General features: G+C 42.3%; 1 protein-coding gene across 2 annotated transcripts in view; it reads right to left on the minus strand.

Moving 5' to 3' along the window:
• fam135a (family with sequence similarity 135 member A) overlaps positions 1–27,054 on the minus strand; it is a 59,544-nt gene that overhangs the window by 10,875 nt on the left and 21,615 nt on the right. For both annotated transcript variants that reach the window (XM_080741029.1, XM_080741030.1), the window contains exons 7-17: positions 20,066–20,192; positions 16,578–16,731; positions 13,975–14,052; positions 12,185–12,234; positions 11,031–11,186; positions 9,812–9,885; positions 9,107–9,261; positions 6,154–8,125; positions 4,801–4,961; positions 1,769–1,860; positions 1,127–1,224 (exon numbers count right to left, since the gene is read on the minus strand). In XM_080741029.1, coding sequence (XP_080597155.1) covers positions 1,127–1,224; positions 1,769–1,860; positions 4,801–4,961; positions 6,154–8,125; positions 9,107–9,261; positions 9,812–9,885; positions 11,031–11,186; positions 12,185–12,234; positions 13,975–14,052; positions 16,578–16,731; positions 20,066–20,192 — 3,117 coding nt within the window. The remainder of the gene's footprint in view (positions 1–1,126; positions 1,225–1,768; positions 1,861–4,800; positions 4,962–6,153; positions 8,126–9,106; positions 9,262–9,811; positions 9,886–11,030; positions 11,187–12,184; positions 12,235–13,974; positions 14,053–16,577; positions 16,732–20,065; positions 20,193–27,054) is intronic.

Raw genomic sequence — 27,054 nt, forward strand, 5'->3', positions numbered from 1 at the left:
AACTTTTTATTTCATTTCACAGTGGTCATTTTGAATGAGTCTCATGGAAATCCTGGGTCCTAATCAGGGGGCCAGTTGTCTGGATTTAAAATGAAGCAAACACGGAACTAAAATTCCTATAATTGGCCGCTAGTTGGCTGGTTCTACAGACAGGGATCTCCAAGTATGGGCATAAAAAGGTATTATGTTAGTAAGCATGTTTGGGCTCTCACAGCATATCTCCATATACAGTACATGGATCTCCATATATGGGTACCAGGGGTCTTCATATATGAGTAACTGGTCCGATACATCACTGGCCAGATGGCCAAGCATTGGCGCGACCTCGCCCTTTAGGGGGCCTGAGGGGTCTTACTAGTTTGTCTTATTATGAATAGATACATCAATAAATAAATAATAATTATAACAATAATAAGGTCGAGGTAAAATACCACGTGTCCACTGGACAGAAACTGTAATAGCCTAACCTACAGTTGTTTTTTACAAAGTGGAATTTTCAAGTATGTTTTATTGATTTTACAACAAATATCAAACACAACATAAAAAACAAACCAACGAAGAAGACAACAAACAGACCCAAAAAGAAAGAAAAAGAAAAGAACAAAAAAGCAAAGGCAGTCGAGTATTCTTGAATATTTAGCATTTTGAGTGTACAAACAGATAGGCGTCCACTAGAGGGCGACATTTACTGTAATAATAGCATTTGGGGGTTGAAACTTGCACTAGGTGTTCATAAACACATAATAGCACTTGGCTGTGCGGGTATTATTGCTATACACATACATATTGTCACTGTCGGGCAGAAACCTCGTATCTCCAAGTTTCAGATTTGTATGTTTTTTGCAAAGTAAAGCCCTGCTTCATCATACAAGGCCGTCGCACAAAAGTAGTGAAAACAGCAGATCTACAAGCTTTTTGTGTGCTTGTAGACCGGCTGTTTTCACTAGTTTAAATCATTTTTAAAATGAAAAATGCGAAACGAACGGTGTTAGACATACAAGATTTTCACCCGACAACGACGATATGATGGTACTAGACACACAGACAGGACATCTCACAGGTATTATTGCTATACACATACATATGATGGTACTAGACACACAGACACACAGACAGGACATCTCACCTGATCTTTGACACTGTGAGGTTGTATATCTGGATGTACTGGACTATTTCATCCAACAGCCGGTCCGTCATCGACTCAAAGTCTGCAAAAGTATCATTCTGTCAAAGAAATACGAAGATACAGGTTATTGTATTGCTCTATTGCAAGGGTCTTCAACAGGGGGTCCTCAGAGTCACTACAGGGGGTCCTCCAAATCTTGGTGTGATAGAAACCTTTTTTCTCCTTTTTTATATTAACGATTTGAACCCTAGAGTCCATATTCTGAGAACTTAAGCCAAAAATAGTAGATCTACAAGCTCAATCGGCTATTTTCTGCAAAGAGGTCTGGTGTAGAGGGGAAAAAAGAGCAGACTAAGTACAGAGTGAAAGGTCAAGTTTATTAAGTATTGACGGTTCAAGTGGTTAAATATCTGAAAACACAAATTGACATGAATCGAAAATACACTGATGATTGTGCTGTCAAACAATGAGACTATATGGAATCTATGAACAGGTTGTGTGGGGGTCCCTGCTTCATCTCTCTCTCGACTAAAGGGGTCCTTGGCCTGAAAACGTTGAAGACCCCTGGTCTAATGGGTAAAGTCCTCCTTTTAGCAAAAGCAGTGTCGTGAGACTGTAATCTTTGTGGCCCAAGTTCATTACCTGGTTCCTCTCGGACATGAGGAAGTCTATGCGAGCTCCAGGAAGTCCTAGTTCCAGATAGGTCTTCACCAGTCTCAGGTCTGCACTGTTGCCTGGAGACCACAACGTTACACAACATGAACCCATTATTGAATGCTTTAACCAGTGAAAAATAGCAGATATACAAGCTCACAGCGCGGCTGCGAGCTTGTAGATCTGCTATTTTTGAAAAAGTCGTGAAAATGTGTGCAAATCATTGAACATATGTATTTTTAAAGGGAACATTTTGTAACTCAAACTTTGCTTCTGAGGGGTCCCTGGAACTAAATATGTTGAATGGGGGTCCGTGGCCAAATAAATATCATTTTGGGGGTCCTTCACATGAAAAGGTTTGAGAACCACTGACATAGTAGTCTCTCAAGAACAGACTAACTGAGCTCCAGTTGAGTGAAAAGGACCTTTTCTTTGACAATGGGTGGCCAGATTGCTGACATAGAAACATAGGTTTTTCAAAAAGTCTTAGAAGGATTCAAAAGACACTTATAGAATCGGGTCAAAATTCAAATTTTTACAATTTTTCAAAAATAGCAGATCTACAAGCTCGCAGCGCGGCACTCGGTGCCGCGCTGTGAGCTTGTATATCTGCTATTTTTCAATAGTTAAAGCATAAAATATTCATACACTATAATGTGTACCCGTTCTGAATGAGATATGGTGATAACATTCAGCCCCTGGCGTCGTAAAAACTAATGGCAGTGTGCATCATTCATATTCTCTCCGGTCTGCAAACTCTTGACAGTGAGAGTTAAATTAACACCAAGGATTTTACAGAGTAACGATTTACTCTGTAAAATCCTCCGTGTCCCAGAGATAAAAGAAAAGTATGAAATGGGTCTCTGTGGCCTCATAACGAGGGATGGAGCTCTAAACAAGGGCCCGCTACAAACTCAATAACAAATGTATACCCGCTATCAATAAGCTTTGGGCTTATCATAGTCCAGGCGTTTCGGGCAGTATTTTGATGGAATCGTGCACTTTATGAAAGAAGCATGGAATTTGGCACACAGTTAGAACATGCCATATGGAACATTTTTGGCTATAGGGGCATCGCAGATTTGTCATGGGAAACTTGTGGGAGCCAATCAAAGTTGGGCTCTCATAGACAAAAAATAAATATGCTTTAAGTAGCATGTGAGGGGTCAAACTAGGTGTTTTTCGGGATTCTGAATCCAATGCAAACATTTGTTTTGCAGGAAAAACATTCCTTGAGCTAAAAACTGACCCCATATAATTTGGCCATAAAACTATGATTTAGTGATGAGTCATCACTTTTCACAGTTTTGTGGCGGACGTTTCTTGGAAAGGAATGTTTTTAGTTTTTCGTTTGTTATCGAGCATAGCGGCCCATGATGTCATGTTTAAACAATCAAGACAAGAGGCGATCAAGACATTATTACAGTACTATCCATAATTCAAAGCCATTTACCACTTGTTGCACACTAATGAATGATAGCTTTAAAGGGCCTACACCATGCTTTTAAAACTATATTTTTTGTATAAATATATGCTCAAAATTGAGTCTTAGACAGGTTTTAACCCTCAACAAACACTCTGACCATTCTTTTTGTTTGTTCTAGCTCTACTATAATGAGGCTCTCCAGCTGCAATACCAAAACGGCCTCTGTTTGCTCAGGGGCGCATCTAGTGGGGTTTTTCCAGAAAAAAAAAGAAGTTTTTTGAAAAAGAAAAAGTTTTTCGAAAAAGAAAAAGTTTTTTGAAAAAAGTTTTTGAAAAAAGAAAGTTTTGAAAAAAAAAGTTTTTGAAAAAAAAAATTTTTTTGAAAAAAAAAAAATATTTTGATTTTTTTTTTTTTTTTTTAAGTTTTGAAAAAAAAAATTGAAAAATTTTTTTTTTTACTCTGCATTGCATTTTTTTTGGAAAAAAAAAGTTTTGAAAAAAAAAAAATTGATTTTTTTTTTTTTTGACTGAAAAAAAAAACGGGAAACGAGAGTGACGTCACTCTCGTCAACTCTCAGAACAGCACTGTTCTGAGAACCTGTGGAAAGCTTTTCATCTCTGTCTGCGCAAAACCAGAGAAAGACACAACGGTCAGAAATAGGACTTTGTGAGGATAGAAGGTGCCAGTGGGACCCCAAAAAAAGGTTTTAAAATAGAAAAAGTGAAAATTCATGGTGTAGGTCCTTTAATGATATTTAATGATAATATTTGTTACTTTTGTCAATTGTAATCTTCATAGGTGGTGGTCAGCCACAAACTCACAGTCACAACAAATGTCCAATAAATAAAGATACCAGTTCTGTTCAGAATTTGTCTCACGTATTTCCACAAAATATGAGAAAACACTCAATAGTTGGCTGGATAAAAGCCGGCTCAATAAGCAGGATCAATAATAAGGTTTTCATTATCAATAAAAATGAACAAGCTCCACCCCTATTCATAACTGGGGACCCCTGAAATTAAAAAGGTTTGAGAAGCAGTGCAGTGAGCTCTTTACAGGGTTCCCACACATCTTTACAAATTAATTTCCAAAACTTCCAAAACTTTTCCAGAATATTTAACCCGATTTCCAGGACTATATAACAACAATTCAGCTCAATAACAGGTCGCTTACTCCTATGCGCAATGCCCAAAGACAGGTAGTGTATGCCAGTGGTTCTCAACCTTTTCAGGCCGTGACCCCCGAAATAATCATATTTGAACTGGGGACCCGGCACCCTGACGAGCACTAAGAATTCTATTGTGAAATTAGCCGATCTACATGCTCACAACGCCTCGCGTTGCGAGGCGTTGTGAGCATGTAGATCTGCTATTTTCACAATTTCTGCCTCTAATATTTGACAATTTGGCCAATGTTTAATTTGTCATTTCAGAGGTATTAACAAAATCAATAACCAAAGACAATGCATAGCTATTTTTTCCAGGACCTTCCAGGACCCTTGATCAATTCCAAAACTTTTCCAGTACTGGAAAAATATTTTTCAAATTTTACAATATTTCCAGGAATTTCATGACTGTGGGAACCCTGTCTTTACCGTCCAGGCCGTGGACACAGACGATGAGGTGGATGCCCTCGTCACAGCTGTCATCCTCCTCCAGGCTGAAGTAGGGCACACTGGAGGCCAGCTCAGCCACCTCGCTGTACAGGAAGCCAGGCAGCTTCAGCTGCTTCATCTCCTCCTTGGCCTGGATGAACCTGAACAACCACGGATGGAGCACATTAGGGCTGGGCGATATGTAGTCTGGGATCACTTCACTTTTCGGGTTTGTAACCGGTCTGGAGCGGAATCCACAAAACGTCATGTTGTAGTACTCAAAGGACTACAATTTGCCGGAAAGATCAAACCGGATTCAGTTTTAACCCAAAATATTCCCCTGCGCTCAAGGACATACTTTTAGGGCCTACCTAATAAACTCCTTGATGCGGAGTAGTTTTGCTTTTGAAAAATTCGTTTGGTATATGCATCTTTTAGTCCAGTGTTTCTCAAATGGGGGTACACGGAGGTACTACAGGGGGTACTCGAAAATGCCCCCCCAAAAAGAAGTAAAATGATTATATTATTCATAGTTAAATAATTAAAAACCATTGAATTAGGAGGGGGAAAACACTGCTATGTTTAGTGATGACACATGGAGAAACTTGGTTGCCACCCCAAATTACTGTACATAGTACCAGGCACCTGGGATGTGCTTGAATGTTTTAAAGTTATTGACATGAAAACTGGACTGAAATGTTTTGGCCACAGTGTTGAAAATAAATCTGCTCAGTGCTCAGGAGGCACCGTTTTAAACTCTTTCACTCCATTTCTTATTTGTGATTTTATATTCTTGAAATGGGGCGTTTATCATAGCATCATATAGGCCTACCACTATTTATTGGAAAAATGTTGTTGTCGGGGTAAAGGGGGTACTTGGATTCAGAGATCAGGGAAAGGGGGGACTCAAGCCAAAAAAGATTGAGAAACACTGTTTTAGTCCAACTCGTAGCGACTGGCAAGACTACACTGGGCTACTCGAGCATTTTAATAAGGATTGGGGAAACAAACGGAGGGAACCAAATCAAAGCGACGCCGCTTCTTCTAGTGGTTTCCGCGCTTTAGGCGGAAACCAAACGGCCTGTTGTGAACGAACACCAGGCTTTCTCTCAGAAAGCCTGGTATGCGAGGTTACCGGATATGCAGCTCGGCAAATAAAAGGTGAATTGATCCTAGTGCATGACGAAGGACGATATCACAATAAATTAAATCTCCACGATACGATTATCGTGAGTGGTTCTTTATCACGATAAATGAGTGGTTCTTTATCACGATAAACAATAATATAACTTCCCATCATCCCACCCCTAATGAGCATGCAGAGTATGATAAAAGTTTATAACAAAAACTCACGCTTTCATCTGTGGTGTCGGAGCGCTCTCGTACCAGCGCAGGTTGGAGTCCAGGGGGATGGAGGCACAGGACGGCCTGCTCTGCCGGCTGCCCGGGGTGGGGGCCGGGCACATGGTGGGGGCTCTGGGCAACTCCCTGGGCTCTTGGAGGAAACCCAGAGCCAGCTGCTCAAACAGCAGACTGGCCTCCGCAGCGACGGTGGCGGCGTCGCCCTCGGCCGCACCCTCGTCGTCGGCGACGCCGTTGACGAAGGCGTAGCCGTCTCCCTCCTCGTAGTAACCGTTCTCGATCATCTCGTGCTCCGCCTCGTCCTCGTCGTCCTCGTCCCCCTCCGCCCCCCGCGGCCCCCCTCCTCCCCCCGCCTCCTCCATCCCCAGCACCACGGCCGCCGCCTCCACGGGGCTGATCTCCGACACGTCGGTGCTGGAGCGAGAGCCGAAGTAGTTCTCCACCATGCCGCGCTTCACCAGGTCCGTGGTGCTGCTGGTGGTGGTGGCGGAGTTGCTGGAGGGGCAGGCGGTCTGGGGTTCGCTGCGGGACGCCACTCCCTCGGGGGCGGCGTCCAATGTGCCGCCCGTTTGTCTGGGCTCGGTTTCCGAGTCCGCGGCGTCGTGTTTGGGAGGCCGCGAATCGCCGTGGTCGGACGAGGCGGAGCGGCGAGATCGAGGAGGAGGTACGGGGCAGCTAGCAGCAGCGGAGGAGGCCACGTCATCCCCGGAGAAGATGACGCTCTGTTCCTGCACCAAGACGCTGGACTTCCTGCTGTGGAGCTCGGCTCCGCTGGACTCCCGGGAGGAGCCTTCTGCTCCCTCGTCGTCCGAGGGCAGGGAGTTGATGGAGGTGAGAGACGACTGCACCTCGCTCACCGTGCTGTGGCTCTCTGGACAAAGTCCCTCCGCCGCCCCGCTGGTTCTCTGCACCGCGCTGGGCTGGACAGGACGCAGCAAAGCGCTCTGGAGAGGTTTCTCAGGCTGCTGTGCAGGTTCACCCTCGCCTAGTCCCGGCCAACCGTGGGGTCCCGCGGCCAGCTGTGCTGCGAAGGAGCTGGGCTCGCTCTCGATCCCCGAGTCAGAGAGACGCGAGGAGGAGGCAGCGGGGAGTCTGATACAATCGCCCTTCACTTGCAGCGGGACGGGGCCGGGCCGGCCGGGCCTCTCCCACACGCCGCTACAATCCACAGCTGTTTGGTGCGAGTCGCAGATGTCCGTCTGGGTGATCTCGGGAATCTCTCTCCTTGGTGCGGCGTCGGTCCGACAGGGCAGGAGGACGGTGACTTTGTCGCCCTGGTACGGGTCCTTGTTACTTGGTTGCACCTCGATGTGCCGAAGCCCCACAGGCTGTGGTTTGCTACAGTGGTCATCAATGTGCTCAGCTTTATGTGCTGCTTGGCTGTGTGTGGCTGCAGCCCCAGTACCTGCCTGAGGCTGATTCTGTGCGTCCAAGCTCATAAGGCTTTTGTAGTAACCTTTTTGACTAGCAGCTGAAGTTATAGTGTCTTCCGCGAGAAGGTCTATATTAGAACCGTGTCCAGCGTGTACGTTTGTGGCCCCAGCATCGTAAAAACAATTGGCATTAGTCCTTAAATGACCGCTGAGGTCCCCCAGCAAGGCATCTCGTTCCTCCTCCTGGGTCAGGGGGGGTGGTTCCCCCTCCTTGTACTTGGTGCTAGGGTCGGCGTGGGGGGCCTTCAGGTGCTTGTAGCCCACCAGGACCACAGAGTCTTTGGAGCCCTGTCTAGTTAGCTTCTTTGAGTTCTCAGTCTTAGAGTTCTTCTTCAGTTTGACCGCCTTTCCTTTGGACTTGGGTGGCGGCTCACAGCTGTCTGGCCAGGCGGTGTCCATGGCCACGTGCCGGGCGTCAGGGGGGGGGCTGGGGAAGTTGGCGGCCGCGCTGGACTCCTTGGAGTTGGGCTTGTCCGTCTTGCTGGACACAGAGGCGGTCCTCGGCATACCCAGCCATGGTCCGTCTCGATCTAGCAGTCAAAATCAACAAACAAATATGTAAATTGTATTTAGGACATGGACCCTCAGGATTACTTGAGGGGGTTCTAAATAGAAGCTTACAGATCTGTAATTCTGGGAGTGTACAAATGGAGCTAAAGTTATGGGAGTTCTTGAAATGAAAAAAGTTTGAGAACTACTATATTTTAAGAAACAACTGCATTTGTTTTATTTTTAATTCTTAATTAATTTTCTTAATTAATTTTTTCATTTTTTATGATTGTTATGTAGGTGACAGGTTTTTGTACACGTGTTTTTTTTTTTTTTAAAGAAAAGAAAAATGGGTCAAAATGTCCACAAGGGGACATGACATGTAAAAAGAATATATGAACAATGAAATTATGTTGACTGACTCAATAAAGTATAAAAATAAAAAAAATAAAAATAAAAATAATGCATACTAGTCCCGGGGGTGTGCACAGTATATGATTGCATGGCATGTGAGGGATTGAATGTCCCTGAGGAGTCTCGGACAGACAGCGGACAGACATTCCATAAATTAAAGGACAACTTTGTTGTTTTACAACAAGGGATCATATTTTAGATTGTAATTAGAGAAAAGAAAAGCTGAGTGTTAAAATGTTTTCATTTACTGCTTTTTATCATTTTAATCATTTTAGCGATTTCAATTTCAGTGGGTGCATAGGGGCATGGGTACTTCTACAAGTGGCTAAATATGTCTTTTTAGACAAAATACACCAGTGATTTCTTTATCACTACCGGTATTTACAGTAACACTACTATCCCCCATAAGTCACGCCTGCCCATGAAAGATTGCAGTGCATCTTGGGAATGGGCTTATTGTGTCTAAAAATACATATTTAGACACTTGTACGCATTCATTTCTTTAAGTAAAATCTAAAATATGAACCCTTGTTTGTAAAAAAAACAAAGTTGTTCTTTAATAGTTGGTTTGTTGGTTTTATTTGTATACTTTAATGGTGCTAACTAACCCTCAGTGATGGAGTCCAGGTATCTGTCCTCAAAGATGATGGGCAAGGAGCTGACGTCACCGTCCAGATCCGCACATTCCACAGGAAGCGGGGGCAGAGACAGGAAGTAGCTGGAGCTCTTGATAGCGTTGGTCATCTGCTGGTGGCTGTGAGCGCTGAGGAGAGGAGGGAGGGAGGGAGGGAGGGAGGGAGAGAGGGAGGGAGGGAGAGACACATGATAACACCAGTACAGTAGCCAGCGTTTTCCCCACAATAAAGTCTGTTCACACCAAGCACAATAACTAGAACCAGAACTATAATTAAAAAGAAATGAAGTGGATGGAAGTGGATGATAAAGAGTCCATAACATAACTATAACTACAACGATATTATTAGTCGTAAAACGATATAGTTTGGGATCACTTTCAAAGAGTTTTCTTTTTAACAGCCAAACGAAATCCACCAGAAGGACATCTGCAGAGCAATCAGTGTCGCTCACCCTCGCAATCACATCAGGGATGGTTTAATAATGAACCCAGATTTGAGGAGACAATTATGATGAATAGCCAATGCCACCTGGTGGGCCATGTTTTCGGTTCCGATCGTTACTGCGTAAACGTGGCCTCAGCCAGAGTATCCACATAGTCTAGTGCATGCGACAGCAACACAAGTCTCATTCTATGATCCAACTGTAATGATCAAAAGAAATGTACTCATGAAACTCACTGTAACTCTTGATAGGCCAGTGCAGTGGGTCTTGGGTGTTCCAGACAGAAGAATGCCTCAGCAAACCGCCTCACCTGTTAAGGTACCATGTTACACACAGAACAGTACTGTTAAGGTACCATGTTACACACAGAACAGTACTGTTAAGGTACCATGTTACACACAGAACAGTACTGTTAAGGTACCATGTTACACACAGAACAGTACTGTTAAGGTACCATGTTACACACAGAACAGTACTGTTAAGGTACCATGTTACACACAGAACAGTACTGTTAAGGTACCATGTTACACACAGAACAGTACTGTTAAGGTACCATGTTACACACAGAACAGTACTGTTAAGGTACCATGTTACACACAGAACAGTACTTTATACACCTGTTAAGGTACCATGTTACACACAGAACAGTACTGTTAAGGTACCATGTTACACACAGAACAGTACTGTTAAGGTACCATGTTACACACAGAACAGTACATTATATACACCTGTTAAGGTACCATGTTACACACAGAACAGTACTGTTAAGGTACCATGTTACACACAGAACAGTACTGTTAAGGTACCATGTTACACACAGAACAGTACTTTATACACCTGTTAAGGTACCATGTTACACACAGAACAGTACTGTTAAGGTACCATGTTACACACAGAACAGTACTGTTAAGGTACCATGTTACACACAGAACAGTACTGTTAAGGTACCATGTTACACACAGAACAGTACTGTTAAGGTACCATGTTACACACAGAACAGTACTGTTAAGGTACCATGTTACACACAGAACAGTACTGTTAAGGTACCATGTTACACACAGAACAGTACTGTTAAGGTACCATGTTACACACAGAACAGTACTGTTAAGGTACCATGTTACACACAGAACAGTACTGTTAAGGTACCATGTTACACACAGAACAGTACTGTTAAGGTACCATGTTACACACAGAACAGTACTGTTAAGGTACCATGTTACACACAGAACAGTACTGTTAAGGTACCATGTTACACACAGAACAGTACTTTATACAAATCATTTTTGCTTTGAGTTGTTACTTGTTATGCAGACAAAATGAATGTTTAGAGGTCCGTGGCCTGAAAACTTGAAGACCCCTACTCTAATGACAATCTAAAATATGAACCCTTATTATAAAAAAAACAAAGTTGTCCTTTAATAGAGGTTAATAGGTGGGGGTGCTGGGGGCTCTCACCCTGAGTCTATGATGCTCTGTGGCCAGCACAGTGGCCATGTTGTCCTGCAGGGCCACCACCTCCAGGAACTGTCCCCACAGAGCCATGAGCAGAGAGCACAGCTGGGCCAGGTTCATGTTCACCAGCTCAGCCAGCTCGTCAGGGCTCTCCCCCTTCTGCTGCAAGGAAAAACACCTCGTCAGCCACCAGGTGGTGCTCATGTCACAAGTTTGTGGTCAGCCCAACATCGACTGCAGGCAAGGAACCTGCAAGTCAGTGGTTCTCAAACGTTTACATTTGAAGGTCTCCCCTTAACTTCGACAGTGTACAAATGGAACCAAATGGACCCATTTGGTTCCATTTGTACACGGTCAAAGTTAGAGACTTGCAAGGGTCAATTTAGACCCCCATAAAGGAACTTAAAGAATCACTGAAATCCACTTTGAGAAACACAGCTGCAAATGATGCGGTCGGCTGTCTGCAGCAGTGGTTCTCAAAGTGGGGGTCCATAGACCTCCTGGGGTCCTTGAAGGGGGTTCCGGGGGTCCCCAGCTAAATTAGATCACAAAGAATTTAAATTAATCCAATTTTACTTTGGCAATTTTCAAAGACATTTGAACAAAAAAATTAAAAATGTGGAATAGCTTTTGAAACACTTTTGAAACAACACATATCTTGAATTGGGTACTTAGCACAAGATGTTTTCAGATGGGGGTCCGTGGCCAAACACATATTAATTTGGGGCTTCTTGACATGAAAATGATTTGAGAATCACTTTCAAATAGATTTTACATTTTAATTTAGTAAACCAGATATTATATTCTTGGAGCTTTTCAGAACTGGGTTGTGGGAATGTCCGTGATTAGAGCTTATATAATTTAAAATGTTGGGTCTGATGATACTGATAACAGGGGAGGACAATTATCTGAAAAGTCAAGTGCTGTGGTTTGCTCTTTGCATGAATGCTGTGCATTGCAAAATAATAATTTCCTTATAATCTACAATAATCAAAGTCATTTTCTATAAAGATGTGAGTGCATGGATACAAGAATCAGAACAAAAGTAATGATGAAACAGATATAATATTATATAATATGCTTGTTTCAGCTGCCCTCAGACGGACGATTATGAGGATTTAGAAAGGAGTGTAGGGACACAGAAAGATGAACAGTACCTTAACTTGTTCACAGAGCTCCGCTAGCCGAGCCTCTAAATCCAGTTGTTCTGTGGAGGGAGAAACAAATGGAATCAGAGAAGTCAAGGTTCAAGGTTTGGTTCACACTCATGCAGAACAGTGTCAGTAGCAGAAACCTGATGAGGAAGAACACACACATCAAAACCCAGGTTAGTCTGGTGATAGAAAGAAAACACAATGACTTTATGAAAGAAAGAAAACAGCTCGCACACTGTTGGAAAATTATTCCTTTATTACAGTGGTTCTCAACCTGTGGTGGCGGGACCTCCAGGGGGGTCCCCAAATTATTTTGCGGGGGTCCCCAGATGATTTAACTTAATGTGAAACATTGTTTTCTCACTCAACAGTAAAGAACCCAACATAAAGTTTAAGTGTATAGAGAGGGTATCTGCACATTTCTACAGTGTCATTTTAGAGGATTTAAAAAGTCCTTTAATTGCCAAATTAAACATTGGTCAAATTGTCAAATATTAGAGGCAGAATTTGTGAATTTGCTATTTTCACAATAGAACCATGTTATTCAAAATGTAATGCCTCAACTCTTGTCAGGGTGGGGGGGTCCCCAGTTAAAATATGATTATTGTGGGGGATCACACCACTGCTTTATTACACCCACAAGTGCACCTGTGGGTGCAACTTGTGAGTGCAATAATCCAACTGGAGTCTTAACAGCATGCGGTGCAAGCTGTTCTTTTGTCAGTAGAAACCTGCACAACAGGCTGAAGAGAAGAGCGACGACAGAAGAGGAGGACAATGGTTAGTAGTCACGTGTCTCTGACAGGTGAGACAACACTGAAGAAGCAGCAGCAGAAGATAGGGCAGACAACGCCCGAAAACGTTATGACATCATTGTGTCATGAAGCGCTATGACGTCACACTGCGCCATGAAGCACTCGGACCAAACTAGAAGACCGAAAGAAAGAAAGAAAGAGTTGTGTATTTGTATTATGTAGGCCAGTGTGGCAGCCTATGTATATTTCATCATAGGACAGGCGTGCATGTGGGAGATAAGGTCCCAATAGAGGAACGTACAGTGAAGAGGAGGAGAGAGGAGGAAGGATGAAGATATAGTCAGGGACACACAGGCTCAAGGAATAGGGTTGAACCTGTGATGTCTTGCCGTACTTTTTATTTCAGTTTTTTCTACTAGTTTGGTCATTAAGGTCCACAGAATGAGAGGTCTGCTGTGCCGGAAACATTGCGAAAAAAAAGTTATGGCCATTTGTATATTCACTGTCCCATTGACTCCACTACACAGGAACAGAAAACACATTTCAAAAATATAAAAAAATCTGTGAAAAGTGATGAGTCATCAAAAAAAGTTTAATAAAGGAAGTTTAATAAAGTGATGACTCATCACTTTTCAGTTTTCTGGGGCCGAAATTTAGCCCAAGGAATGTTTTTCATGCAAAACAAATGCTTGCAATGGATTCAGAATCATGAAGAACCCCTAATTTGACCTGCTACATGCTACTTAAAGCAGATTATTTTCTTTTTTAAATATCTTTCTGTTCCTGTATAGTGAAGTCAATGGGACAGGGAATATACAAATGGCCATAACCTTTTTTCGTGATGTTTCCGGCAGAGCTGACCTCTCATTCTGTGGACCTTAATGACCAAACTAGTAGATAAAACTGAAATAGAAAGTATGGCAAGATATCACAGGTCATCTCACATTCTGGGTGAGTGGGTCCCTGGCTAACAAGAGAGGTGGTTTGATCGGAGGAGGAGGAGGAAGGGTGGAAGGCAGGGAGGGCACACAAACATACCTATGTAGACGTGCCTCTGGCTTGGAGGATATGGTCTTCTGAGAACTCGCTCATATAGGACTTGCATGCTGGGCTTGGCTAGTAGGATTGCACATAATAGTAACGTTTTAAGCCATTACCTGTTACTTTGTCCTCTACTAGGAAAAGGTTTTTTTTAACCCCACTGATTTCTTTTAGCCCCCCCCCCTTAGTTCCCCTGACACTGGTAAAATAAATAAATACAAGTTAGTTTAAATACAGGTTTATATCTGTCCAGACCATGAGGATTAGGTTTTGTTAAGACACCTGGTGGTGGGTTAAAGAAGGGGCGAGGTTTGTGTCCGGATCACATTCTGTTTAATTCACTGGTTAAATGATACATCTATTTAATGCAAGTTCAGTGGCTACACATTTGATTTGAACGGTCGTGAAAATTAGAGGTCGTCTGCTGATTAATGAATAGACTGAATGTGAGGCATGTGCTTATGAAGGGGAATATTTCGTCGTTGTCGGGTGAAAACCTTGTATGTCCAAAACCGTTAGTTTTGCATTTCTCATTTTAAAAAAGACGATCTACAAGCACACAACGCCTCACACCGCGAGGCGTTGTGTGCTTGTAGATCTGCTGTTTTCACTTCTTTTGTGCGACGGCCTTGTATGATGAAGCAGGAATTTACTTTGCGAAAGAACGTACACATTTGAAACTTGGAGATACGAGGTTTGTCCAGCCGACAACAGCGATGTGTTAAGGGGCAGGGATCAGGGAACATTGACATGGGAACACAAACTTTCACAAAGCACAAAACACTGAATAATTCAACACAATAGTTATCACAATATGGTCAAAATGAACAAACCACGAAAACCATTGAGTAAAGTATAAAACATAGGTTTTCTATAACTAGATCCTACAAGCTCAGTGTGAGAAAACCAATGAAAATAGTGTGCACAAGGTCAACGTGTCAATCATCCATCTGAAAATGTGTGCCTGTAATAAAATATTAATCCCACCGACTCCAACGGTGCAGTCAATCACTGCACAAATATGAACATGAAGGTGTGTTATGCGTCATTTATGCTCCATCGTGGAGGGAAAATAGCAGATCTATAAGCTCACATTGCGCAACTAGGGATCCCAATGAAAATGGGGATTGCCAAATATTCGTGGCAGTCTCAAATTCAGTATAAATATTTAATATTTTCGATAAACCACACTGCTATGGCTAATCACAAGGATGAATACGTGGAATACACAACCCGGACCCGTAAAACATCACATTGAAAAGCTCTATGAGACGTTGTTCACAATGGCTTAATCAACCGTCCCAAAGCCCTGATCACAGACATAATGGACAGCACTCAACATAATACAGTGGTTCTCAACCTGTGGGTCCCAAAAGTATTTTTGGGGGGTCCCCAGATGATTAACTTGATGTGCAACAGTGGTTTATCACTCAACAGTCTATAAAATAATCTATAAAAACAAAAATAGAAATATGTATTTTTCATATTCTTTTCAAAGTAGGACATTCAAATAGGATTTTTATCAGCTCCCCATCTGCGCCACATTTTGAGCTTCTAGATCAGCTATTGTAGGCGGTATAAATCAGACAATACTGCAATGTAGAAATACTGTTAGGGAAAAGTCTGGATTTCAAAAGTATTGGTATCAAAATGTACTTATAAGTACCAAAAGTGGAAAAGTACTCATTATGCAGACTGTCACATTTCACATGTTTTCAAATCTGTATAAAATGTATGAAGATCTTTTGAAAATAGCAGATATACAAACTATGTGTCGCATCGTGATACATTGTGAGCTTGTAGATCGGCTATTTTCAAATGGCCGATATGTATATAGAACTGAAGTGGTTCATGTAATTGTAGTTTTTGTAATGAACTACATCTACAGTAGAGTACTACTTAAAAAATACTACTTAAAAAATAACTTTGATAGTGGAAATAGCCGATCTACAAGCTCACAACGCGTCGCGATGCGACGCGTTGTGAGCTTGTAGATCTGCTATTTCCACTATTTCGGACATTTTTCAACATTCACGATTATGAAGATTATGACAAAATAATTGCGATAATGTCAAATAATCACGATTAGACGATTATGTAATAATTGTGACAGCCCTACTTGACATTGCAATAGAGAAACGAAGCCATGTCGTCATTTGTGCGTAATGTCGCCCTCATGCTGGTATTGTTTTGTATTCAAATCGCCATTGGGGAATTTGCAATCGCCGCATATAAGGACTGTGTTAAAAAAATAAACACACCATGTGCGCGTTTCTGTCAGCGGGGGGGTTCTGCATAGTTCATGATATTCATTCATATCTGATATAGCCTGTTGTAACTCGTTTCTAGCGTTTATTGTGTTACTCTTTGGGTAAATCTGTACATTTCCACCTTAGTCGATGCTTCATATCCATTTGGGTCAATCCGAGAGCATGGTGTGTTTATATTTTTAACAGTTCTTATATGCGGCGATCGCAAATTCCCCAATGGCGATTTGAATACAAAACAATACCAGTATGAACCCCCTAGAGGGCGACATTTCACGCCATTTCACGGAAGTGACATCACACTTCGCTACTGAATGTGTGAGGAACACTGACCTAGCTCCATGCGATGAGAGGACGGCAGGTCCTTGGTGACGGAGGTGAAGTAGCCGAACAGGCCCTGGTAGGACAGCAGCAGGCTGGCACACAGGCTGTGGTGCAGGCTGTAGGCGTGTTGCAGACACTGGTCAGACACCAGGAAGGTCTTCCCCTGGGAGACAACGGGGCAGGTGGGGAGGAGACACCGGGGCAGGTGGGGAGGAGAGGAGACACCGGGGGCAGGTGGGGAGGAGACACCGGGGCAGGTGGGGAGGAGAGGAGACACCGGGGGCAGGTGGGGAGGAGAGGAGACACCGGGGGCAGGTGGGGAGGAGACACCGGGGCAGGTGGGGAGGAGACACCGGGGCAGGTGGGGAGGAGACACCGGGGCAGGTGGGCAGGAGACACCGGGGCAGGTGGGGAGGAGAGGAGACACCGGGGCAGGTGGGGAGGAGACACCGGGGCAGGTGGGGAGGAGAGGAGACACCGGGGGCAGGTGGGGAGGAGACACCGGGGCAGGTGGGGAGGAGACACCGGGGGCAGGTGGGGAGGAGAGGAGAGAAGAAAAAGAAGAAGAAATTAGACCTACAAATTGGGCATTCACCGGGAGCCATAGCCTGAGTAACCTGAGTTTTAAATGTATTAGATTTGATAAAAAATAAAAAAAAAGATATTCAGTTCAGACATAGCCGATTATCTGTTTCCTGATCCTGTTTCCGTTAACTTACTGTGTAAAAAAAAAAGGCAGCCATCTCATGAATGCTTGAATTTTTGTTTGAAAGTTGCAAACCGCGTGAATAGTGGTGCATGATCCGTGCACGATGGACACGCAGGCAGGCACGCACTCTGTGTAAAAGTTAAGAAAACCCTGGCAGTCTGATCCAAAAGTCGATTTTGATTTCTGGCATTAAATGGGTAAGTTGGACGTTTAATATTTAACGATCCTTGTTATCCATTTTACATCCAACCTGTAATAGTTATTGTTTATTTTAAAATGATTAAGCCTTGCTTGGCTTGCTATTTATTAAAGTGATTCAGAGCCAGCAATCTATGTTAAGATAGAATCATAGGGCAGATTTATGCCAAAAAAGTTGACAAAATATAACTCTCATGATCTTTCTGCATGAAAAGAAAGAACCGGACCAGATGTGTAAAGTGTACATCACGTGGCTATCGTCTCATCTAGGTCAGATTAAACTACACAGTCAGGCATGGGCAGCAAAATGAACGCAACGTTCACCTGGATGTGAAAACACCAATGCAAGAAAAGGAACAGAAATGCGGTCAGTGCACAGTCAGACAGTGTGCCAGCAGGCTGTTGTTACTGTGGTGCTGAGAGAACTAATATAGCCCTATAACTCACACTTAATTAACCCCTGCCATTTATTCACTGCAATTTGGTAGGAGATCTCAGCGTCACACTGCTGCTGCTGCAGCTGCTTCTGTGCAGCTCGCTGCACACAGAGAAATAACACTTCTTAAAAAGGCTCCACAAAGAACCATCACCTACTAAAGAGAGGTTTGATTTAGTGCAGGGGGGTCTTCAACGTTTTCAGGCCAAGGACCCCTTAGCTGAGAAAGAGATGAAGCAGGGACCCCCACTAACATATCGTATAAAATTGTGTTGCAATGTTCATCGATTTCTTATACAGCTTAGATTTGTTTGACTGCACAGTATCATCTGTGTTTGTAGGTTGGATTAATGTGTATTTTTATACATTTAACCACTAGTAGGTGTTGACCACCGTCAATACCTACTAGTCTGCTCTTCTTTTTCCTCTACAGTGTAGAGTCTATCTTTGTTGTGACAAAAAATAGCCGATCTACAAGCTTGAGCTTGAGCTTGTAGATCGGCTATTTTCAAAAGCATATTTAAATGTTACTTTCAAGGAAGCCATTGATTCCAGCCATTGCAGTATGGTACACGGCCAATTCCTTTCAGTGCAGTGTTTAGTTTCAGACCCTTACGATATACCCTGGCTAGTAAATTGATTTGCTCCAAGCTGGAATTCTTCAGCAAGTGTTTTTGAGATACCAGCACCTATTCGGCCATCCATTTCCGTGTTAAAAGTAAAGACATGCTAAGAGCGCACCTCTTCCCAGCGTCGCATGTTAACGCTCTCTGCGGCCAGCGTTCTTTTATTTGTACGTCAGAAGGAAAAGACAGGACTAAAAAAAAAGAAAAGAAAAAAACACTGCATAGGAGAGGCGAAAATGCAACTATATGCACCCACACTCTCCAAATCCTTCCCCTGACAGTGGGATCTTCATGGAGATCAACCTCTAGCACAAGAGAATCAAGAGTGGTTTATGTTATTATTTGTCTCTCACTCATACAGGAGCAAGCATATATAATATACACACACAAGCAAAGGAGTAGGATCCAGAGGATTATTATCGGTATGACCATATACAGTATAAGCAAATATTGGAACATGCTAGCATTCATGTTTAGCCTCATGTTCCGTTGTAGTCAGTAATGAAACCACCTTAACCCTATATACATCAGCTATTTGAAAATAGCCAATCTACAAGCTCGTGTTGATCTGCTTTTTCTTTTCTTTTTCATCTTGGGGGAAAAATTGAAACATTTTCACAACGCCAATCTTCTATGGGGGTCCCACTCCCTGGCAAAACACATTTTCATCAAGCTGCCTCACGCTACACTGTAGCCACGGCCAAGGACCCCTTAGTTACTGTAGCCAAGGCCAAGGACCCCTTAGTTACTGTAGCCAAGGCCAAGGACCCCTTAGTTACTGTAGCCAAGGCCAAGGACCCCTTAGGAGGACCCCTTAGTTACTGTAGCCAAGGCCAAGGACCCCTTAGTTACTGTAGCCAAGGCCAAGGACCCCTTAGTTACTGTAGCCAAGGCCAAGGACCCCTTAGGAGGACCCCTTAGTTACTGTAGCCAAGGCCAAGGACCCCTTAGTTACTGTAGCCAAGGCCAAGGACCCCTTAGTTACTGTAGCCAAGGCCAAGGACCCCTTAGTTGAGAGAGAGATGCAGCAGGGACCCCCACAAGGACTCCATAATAGTTTCATTGTTTGATGGCACAATCATCAGTGTATTTTGGATTCATGTCAATGTCTGTTTTCAGATATTTAACCACTTGAACCGTCAATATATACTTTATAAACTTGACTTTTCACTATGTACTTAGTCTGTTCTTTTTCCCCTCTACACCAAACCTCTTTGCAGAAAATAGCCGATCTACAAGCTCACAACGCCTCGCAGCGTGAGGCGTTGTGAGCTTGTAGATCTGCTATTTTTGGCTAAAGTTCTCAGAATATGGACACTAGGGTTCAAGTGGTTAATATAAAAAAGGAGAAAAAAACTTTCTATCACTCAAGGATTTGGAGGACCCCCTGTAGTAAATCTGAGAACCCCCTGGGGGTCCCGGACCCCCTTTTGAAGACCCTTGCGCTACAGTAACGGGAGCTAGGCTCCTGCCCTATGAGCCTCATGGCTGGGAAAGGGGGGGCCCTTGTGTGAGGAAGTTGACTTACATCCGGGGACACCTGCTTGACGTAGCTGCTGCCAAACACCACGTTCTCCAGGGGAGGAATGAGCGAGTCTTTGCTCTGTGCCGGAGCGTTACGGTTCAGCCACGTGCTCTTCACCAGCCGAGGGAAGCTGCACAAAGCAAACACAACACAACGCACCATGGGTTACAACAGGGTTCTCCAACAGGGGGTCCTTAGAGTTACTACAGGGGGGCAGCCAAATCCTTGTGTGATACGATAATTATTTTAAATGAACAACTAGAATTCTCGCATCCCTATTCCGAGGAGAATTTTAACCAAAAATAGCAGATCAACAAGCTTGTAGATCGGCTATTTTTGGAAAATAATGTAGGTTTGCTGTAGAGGTAAAACAAAGAGCAGACCAAGTACATAGTGAAAGGTCAATTTGACAATACACATTAATCCAACATAGACTGATGACAGTGCTGTCAAACACGTCTATAAATCTATCTGAAATCGATGAAAATCTCCATCACACATTTACAATATGTAGTGGGGGTCCCCGCTTCATCTCTCTCTCCCTCTCTCAGCTAAGGGGTCCTTGGCCTGAAAAAGTTGAAGACCCCTGAATTGCAATGTAATAAAAATTATATTCACACAAGGAAAATGTTTTTTTCCCCCCTCCATTTAGAAAAAGACAACAAGCACTCACTTCAAAGATAATTTGTTCTTGTTTATTAAATGGTTCCCCCAGCAGCAGCTCTAAACCCTTGAATAAACAAGAACAAATTATCTTCAAAGTGAGGGCTGCTTGTCCTTTTCTAAATGGTTGTTGTTTGACCCGTTGCACCCAAGAGACAATATTCTTGAATCATACGTTGATGAGTGCTACTCTTCCTCTCTCTTAAAAGTTATTATTTTCCTCCTCACCCCAAGTCAAACTATAAATACTGCAGGATGTTTATACTATAGCAGTGGTTCCCCTCAAGGACCCCCAGGGGTCCAGCAAAAGTTGTTTAATATAAAATCAGTTTAATCACTTTAGCCCTATTTTATACTTTGTTCAGCTATTCAAAAACAGCTCATCTACAAGCTCACAATGCGTCCTGTGGCAACGTTTTGTGAACTTGTATACTGTATCTCAGGGCATATGAGCGGGGCCGTTTTTGACGTGAGCGTGAGCGAGCGACTTTTCAAATGGGTCCGAGCGGCTTTGGAGCGAGGATTTCCCTCCGCTCCTTGGATCGCCGACCTCCTCCGCTCCTAGCAGACCCTGTTGGGGCCGCGCGCCACATGTTGCCAACAAACAGCCTCTCGGCTAGTCCGTGGCAGCACAGCCATCGTGATGAGCCACGTCGGCACCGTGTAGAGGAGACGAGACAGAGAATTCCCTTTATCAAGATTTCACAAAATGTATCTATATCATCCACACAATTAGGCTATTTTATAATAAGTAGCCTACCTTGTGTCAGTTAAGTTATAGACTATATCATCACCACCAGCCAGTCAAAGGATACGATTTGAAATGCAAGTGAGACTGATTTGGCTGAATGAAAAACACACGGCACGAGTCGCTTCCCTCTCTCGGTTGTGGTGATTAGCCTAATCAATAACCAACAGGATTTAATATTGCCCGTCTTAAAATACAATGCCTTAGATTGCCTAGACAGATCTCCATCTGCTGTATCTGCAATATATATGTTTTTAAGTCTTACATTGTCACGATTCAAAGAAGTACTTTGTGATGAAGTTTAGGCTGCTCTTTGGGGCTCTGTTATTCCTACTCGTATTACTGTTGACTTGTTACGACCACTCTTGGTTTAACCCATTTAGATTAATACGCATTATTTAATGCTTTAACTATTACAAAAGAGCAGATCTACAAGCTCACAGTGCGCGCTGCGAGCTTGTAGATCTGCTATTTTTGAAAAAATCTAGAAAATGTGTGCAAGTCTTCGAATGTTTTGACCCGTCTTTTGAAGTGTCTTCTAAATCCTTCTAGGGTTTTTGAAAACTGTTTCTATGTCAGTGGTTCTCAAACTTTTTCATGTCAAGGACCCCCAAAATGATATGTATTTGGCCACGGACCCCCCATCTCAAAATATTTAGTTCCAGGGACCCCCAGAAGCAAAATTTGAGTTACAAATGTTCGCTCTAAAAATACATGTATTAACTCATTGAGTGCCAGCCTATCACCACTAGAGGGCGCCCAGTGACCAGAGAATAATAGAGATATGCTGGTAATGCATGCCCAAGCCCTGGAGCCATGACTTGCCTGAACACTTTCCTTTGTGCATGTACAGGAAGAGGATGAAGTTAGCTTGAAGTTAGCTATTGGCTACCAAGCATTTTAGAAGCCTTATTTTCGTCAACTTAGCCATGATTAAACCTTGCACACCTCATGCATGGGAAAAAACAGAGAAGAATGAGCTCTAAAAAATCCAATGCAATCCTGGATTGCATTGGAGTGGATTTGTGCAGTTTGTTCACAGCTTTCAAACAAAAAAATCCGATTGGAAATCCGTTCAGGCATTCTTGAGATAATCGCCATTATGTTTTACATGTAATGTAAACAAAAATGGCTGCCCTGTATGTTAGATGGGGTTGTATGGGGGTGGAACATGCAAAATCGCGATTGAAATCATGTTCACCAGATTTGATGGGGTCCAAAAAAAAAAAAAAAAAATTCAAAAAAATTTTTTTCAAATTTTTTTTTTTTTTTTTTTTAAAAAGCCGAACTTGTTCGGGATCGGCACTCTACGATACGCTAATAAAGCCGAACTAGTTCGGGATTGGCACTCAAAGAGTTAAAAGATTTGCACACATTTTCATTACTTTTCAAAAATAGTAGATCTGCTTATTTATTTACTAGCTAAAGCAGGGGTCTTCAACGTTTTCAGGCCGGGGACCCCCAAACTGATGGGGAGATGGAGCAGGGACCCCCTACCACCTCGTAGGGTGGGGGGGTCAGGGCTACGACATATTTTTTTATTTTAAACATGTACAAGTTACAGCGACCAGGGTGGGCCGTACCACTACCATTTCTACTACTTATTAACTGAGAACCAATGTTAATAATATCAACAATCTGTCAATTGCATAGTACTGTAATCATGTATTCAAGCTATTCAAAATGGATAGAATCATAATTATTTTTTTAATATGAATGTGAAAAATGAAAAAAAGAAAGAAAAAAACTTTTTGAAATCTTTTTTTTTTTTTTTTTTTTAAGCAATAATTTCGCGGACCCCCTGCAGTACCTCCGCGGACCCCCTAGGGGTCGCGGACCCCCTGTTGAAGACCCCTGAGCTAAAGTATTAAATAATTCCAGGCCTAAATGGGTTAAAGCAACATAAAATCTCACGACTGAAAATGTTGTACTGTAGTGTATGGTCAAGACCTAAATGTTGTACTGTAGTGTATGGTCAAGACCTAAATGTTGTACTGTAGTGTATGGTCAAGACCTAAATGTTGTACTGTAGTGTATGGTCAAGACCTAAATGTTGTACTGTAGTGTATGGTCAAGACCTAAATGTTGTACTGTAGTGTATGGTCAAGACCTAAATGTTGTACTGTAGTGTATGGTCAAGACCTAAATGTTGTACTGTAGTGTATGGTCAAGACCTAAATGTTGTACTGTAGTGTATGGTCAAGACCTAAATGTTGTACTGTAGTGTATGGTCAAGACCTAAATGTTGTACTGTAGTGTATGGTCAAGACCTAAATGTTGTACTGTAGTGTATGGTCAAGACCTAAATGTTGTACTGTAGTGTATGGTCAAGACCTAAATGTTGTACTGTAGTGTATGGTCAAGACCTAAATGTTGTACTGTATGGTCAAGACCTAAATGTTGTACTGTATGGTCAAGACCTAAATGTTGTACTGTATGGTCAAGACCTGATGTTGTACTGTATGGTCAAGACCTAAATGTTGTACTGTATGGTCAAGACCTAAATGTTGTACTGTATGGTCAAGACCTAATGTTGTACTGTATGGTCAAGACCTAAATGTTGTACTGTATGGTCAAGACCTAAATGTATTGTACTGTATGGTCAAGACCTAAATGTTGTACTGTATGGTCAAGACCTAAATGTAGTACTGTATGGTCAAGACCTAAATGTTGTACTGTATGGTCAAGACCTAAATGTTGTACTGTATGGTCAAGACCTAAATGTTGTACTGTATGGTCAAGACCTAAATGTAGTACTGTATGGTCAAGACCTAAATGTTGTACTGTATGGTCAAGACCTAATGTTGTACTGTATGGTCAAGACCTAAATGTTGTACTGTATGGTCAAGACCAAATGTTGTACTGTATGGTCAAGACCTAAATGTATTGTACTGTATGGTCAAGACCTAATGTTGTACTGTATGGTCAAGACCTAAATGTTGTACTGTATGGTCAAGACCTAAATGTTGTACTGTATGGTCAAGACCTAATGTTGTACTGTATGGTCAAGACCTAAATGTTGTACTGTATGGTCAAGACCTAAATGTATTGTACTGTATGGTCAAGACCTAAATGTTGTACTGTATGGTCAAGACCTAATGTTGTACTGTATGGTCAAGACCTAAATGTTGTACTGTATGGTCAAGACCTAAATGTTGTACTGTATGGTCAAGACCTAAATGTAGTACTGTATGGTCAAGACCTAAATGTTGTACTGTATGGTCAAGACCTAAATGTTGTACTGTATGGTCAAGACCTAAATGTTGTACTGTATGGTCAAGACCTAAATGTTGTACTGTATGGTCAAGACCTAAATGTTGTACTGTATGGTCAAGACCTAAATGTTGTACTGTATGGTCAAGACCTAAATGTTGTACTGTATGGTCAAGACCTAAATGTAGTACTGTATGGTCAAGACCTAAATGTTGTACTGTATGGTCAAGACCTAAATGTTGTACTGTATGGTCAAGACCTAAATGTTGTACTGTATGGTCAAGACCTAAATGTTGTACTGTATGGTCAAGACCTAAATGTTGTACTGTATGGTCAAGACCTAAATGTAGTACTGTATGGTCAAGACCTAAATGTTGTACTGTATGGTCAAGACCTAATGTTGTACTGTATGGTCAAGACCTAAATGTTGTACTGTATGGTCAAGACCAAATGTTGTACTGTATGGTCAAGACCTAAATGTTGTACTGTATGGTCAAGACCTAAATGTAGTACTGTATGGTCAAGACCTAAATGTAGTACTGTATGGTCAAGACCTAAATGTAGTACTGTATGGTCAAGACCTAAATGTAGTACTGTATGGTCAAGACCTAAATGTTGTACTGTATGGTCAAGACCTAATGTTGTACTGTATGGTCAAGACCTAATGTTGTACTGTATGGTCAAGACCTAAATGTTGTACTGTATGGTCAAGACCTAAATGTTGTACTGTATGGTCAAGACCTAAATGTTGTACTGTATGGTCAAGACCTAAATGTTGTACTGTATGGTCAAGACCTAAATGTATTGTACTGTATGGTCAAGACCTAAATGTTGTACTGTATGGTCAAGACCTAAATGTAGTACTGTATGGTCAAGACCTAAATGTTGTACTGTATGGTCAAGACCTAAATGTTGTACTGTATGGTCAAGACCTAAATGTTGTACTGTATGGTCAAGACCTAAATGTTGTACTGTATGGTCAAGACCTAAATGTTGTACTGTATGGTCAAGACCTAAATGTTGTACTGTATGGTCAAGACCTAATGTTGTACTGTATGGTCAAGACCTAATGTTGTACTGTATGGTCAAGACCAAATGTATCTATCTATCTATGTATTGTACAGTTTGAGAAACAGTGTGAAAGGAGTCCCCCACACACTAGCGCTTTTCTTTTTCTTTTTTTTTGGGTATGCCAGTAGCAAAACAATGTGGGTGTACTGCTGGATTCTGACCTCTGTCTGAGATTCAGGTACAAACTGTGGTGTGTACTGTATGTTTTGTACTGTACGTTTTTTCCACCTGAGAAAACATTCACAGTATCAGACCAGTCCTTTCCACCACTAACAATCACAAAGTTGACAATGGCCTTATTAATCTATTCAGAACGGGTACACATTATTTTGTATCATTATTTTATGCTATTGAACTATTGAAAAATAGCAGATATACACACTCGAGCTTGTAGATCTGCTATTTTTGAAAAATCATGAAAATTAGAATTTTTACCCGATTCTTTAAGTGTCTTTTGAATCCTTCTAAGGTTTTTTTTGGGAAAAACCTATGTTTCTATGTCAGCAATCTGGCCAGCCATCGTCAAAGAAAAGGTCCTTTTCACTTCAACTGGAGCTCAGTTAGTCTGTTCTTGAGAGACTACTATGTCAGTGGTGCTCAAACATTTTCATGTGAAGAACCCCCAAAATGATATGTATTTGGCCACGGACCCCCATCTCAAAATATCTAGTTCCAGGGACCACCCAGAAGCAAAATTTCAGTTACAAACGTTCGCCTTAAAATTACATATAAGATTTGCACACATTTTCACCACTTTTTCAAAAATAGCAAATCTACAAGCTCGCAGAGCTGTGAGCTTGTATATCTGCTATTTTTCACTGGTTAAAGCATTCAATAATTCTAGGCCTAAATGGGTTAAATAACAGTACTAGTATTCCAGGCTTGGACTACTGTACTGTCGCTTGGACTAAACTGCAACGCCCTCTACTCAACTCTCAGCGAGGGATCCATTCAACGCCTGCAGTTGGTGCAGAATGCAGCAGCCAGACTCATTGCTGGGGCCAGGAGATCACAGCACATAACCCCCATACTAGCTGCACTGCACTGGCTGCCAGTTCTACCCTTTAGAATCGTTTTCAAGATTTTATTGTCAACTTTCTTAACTCATACTGCCCGCTGTACCTCTCTGCGATGCCCGTCGTTCCCGGAAATTTAATTAGCTTTAATCATTATGAAACGATTAAAAGTATGATCGCTGTATATATCCGTTTCGGAGACTTTAGGCCCGCCCCCTAACTGTATCCGGTTGTATTTCCCGTTTGGACCGGATCTAGCTTTCCGTATCCCGCCTCCATTG

The sequence above is a fragment of the Nannobrachium achirus genome, assembly GCF_963921795.1.
Source record: "Nannobrachium achirus genome assembly, chromosome: 13".
Lineage (NCBI taxonomy): Eukaryota > Metazoa > Chordata > Actinopteri > Myctophiformes > Myctophidae > Nannobrachium > Nannobrachium achirus.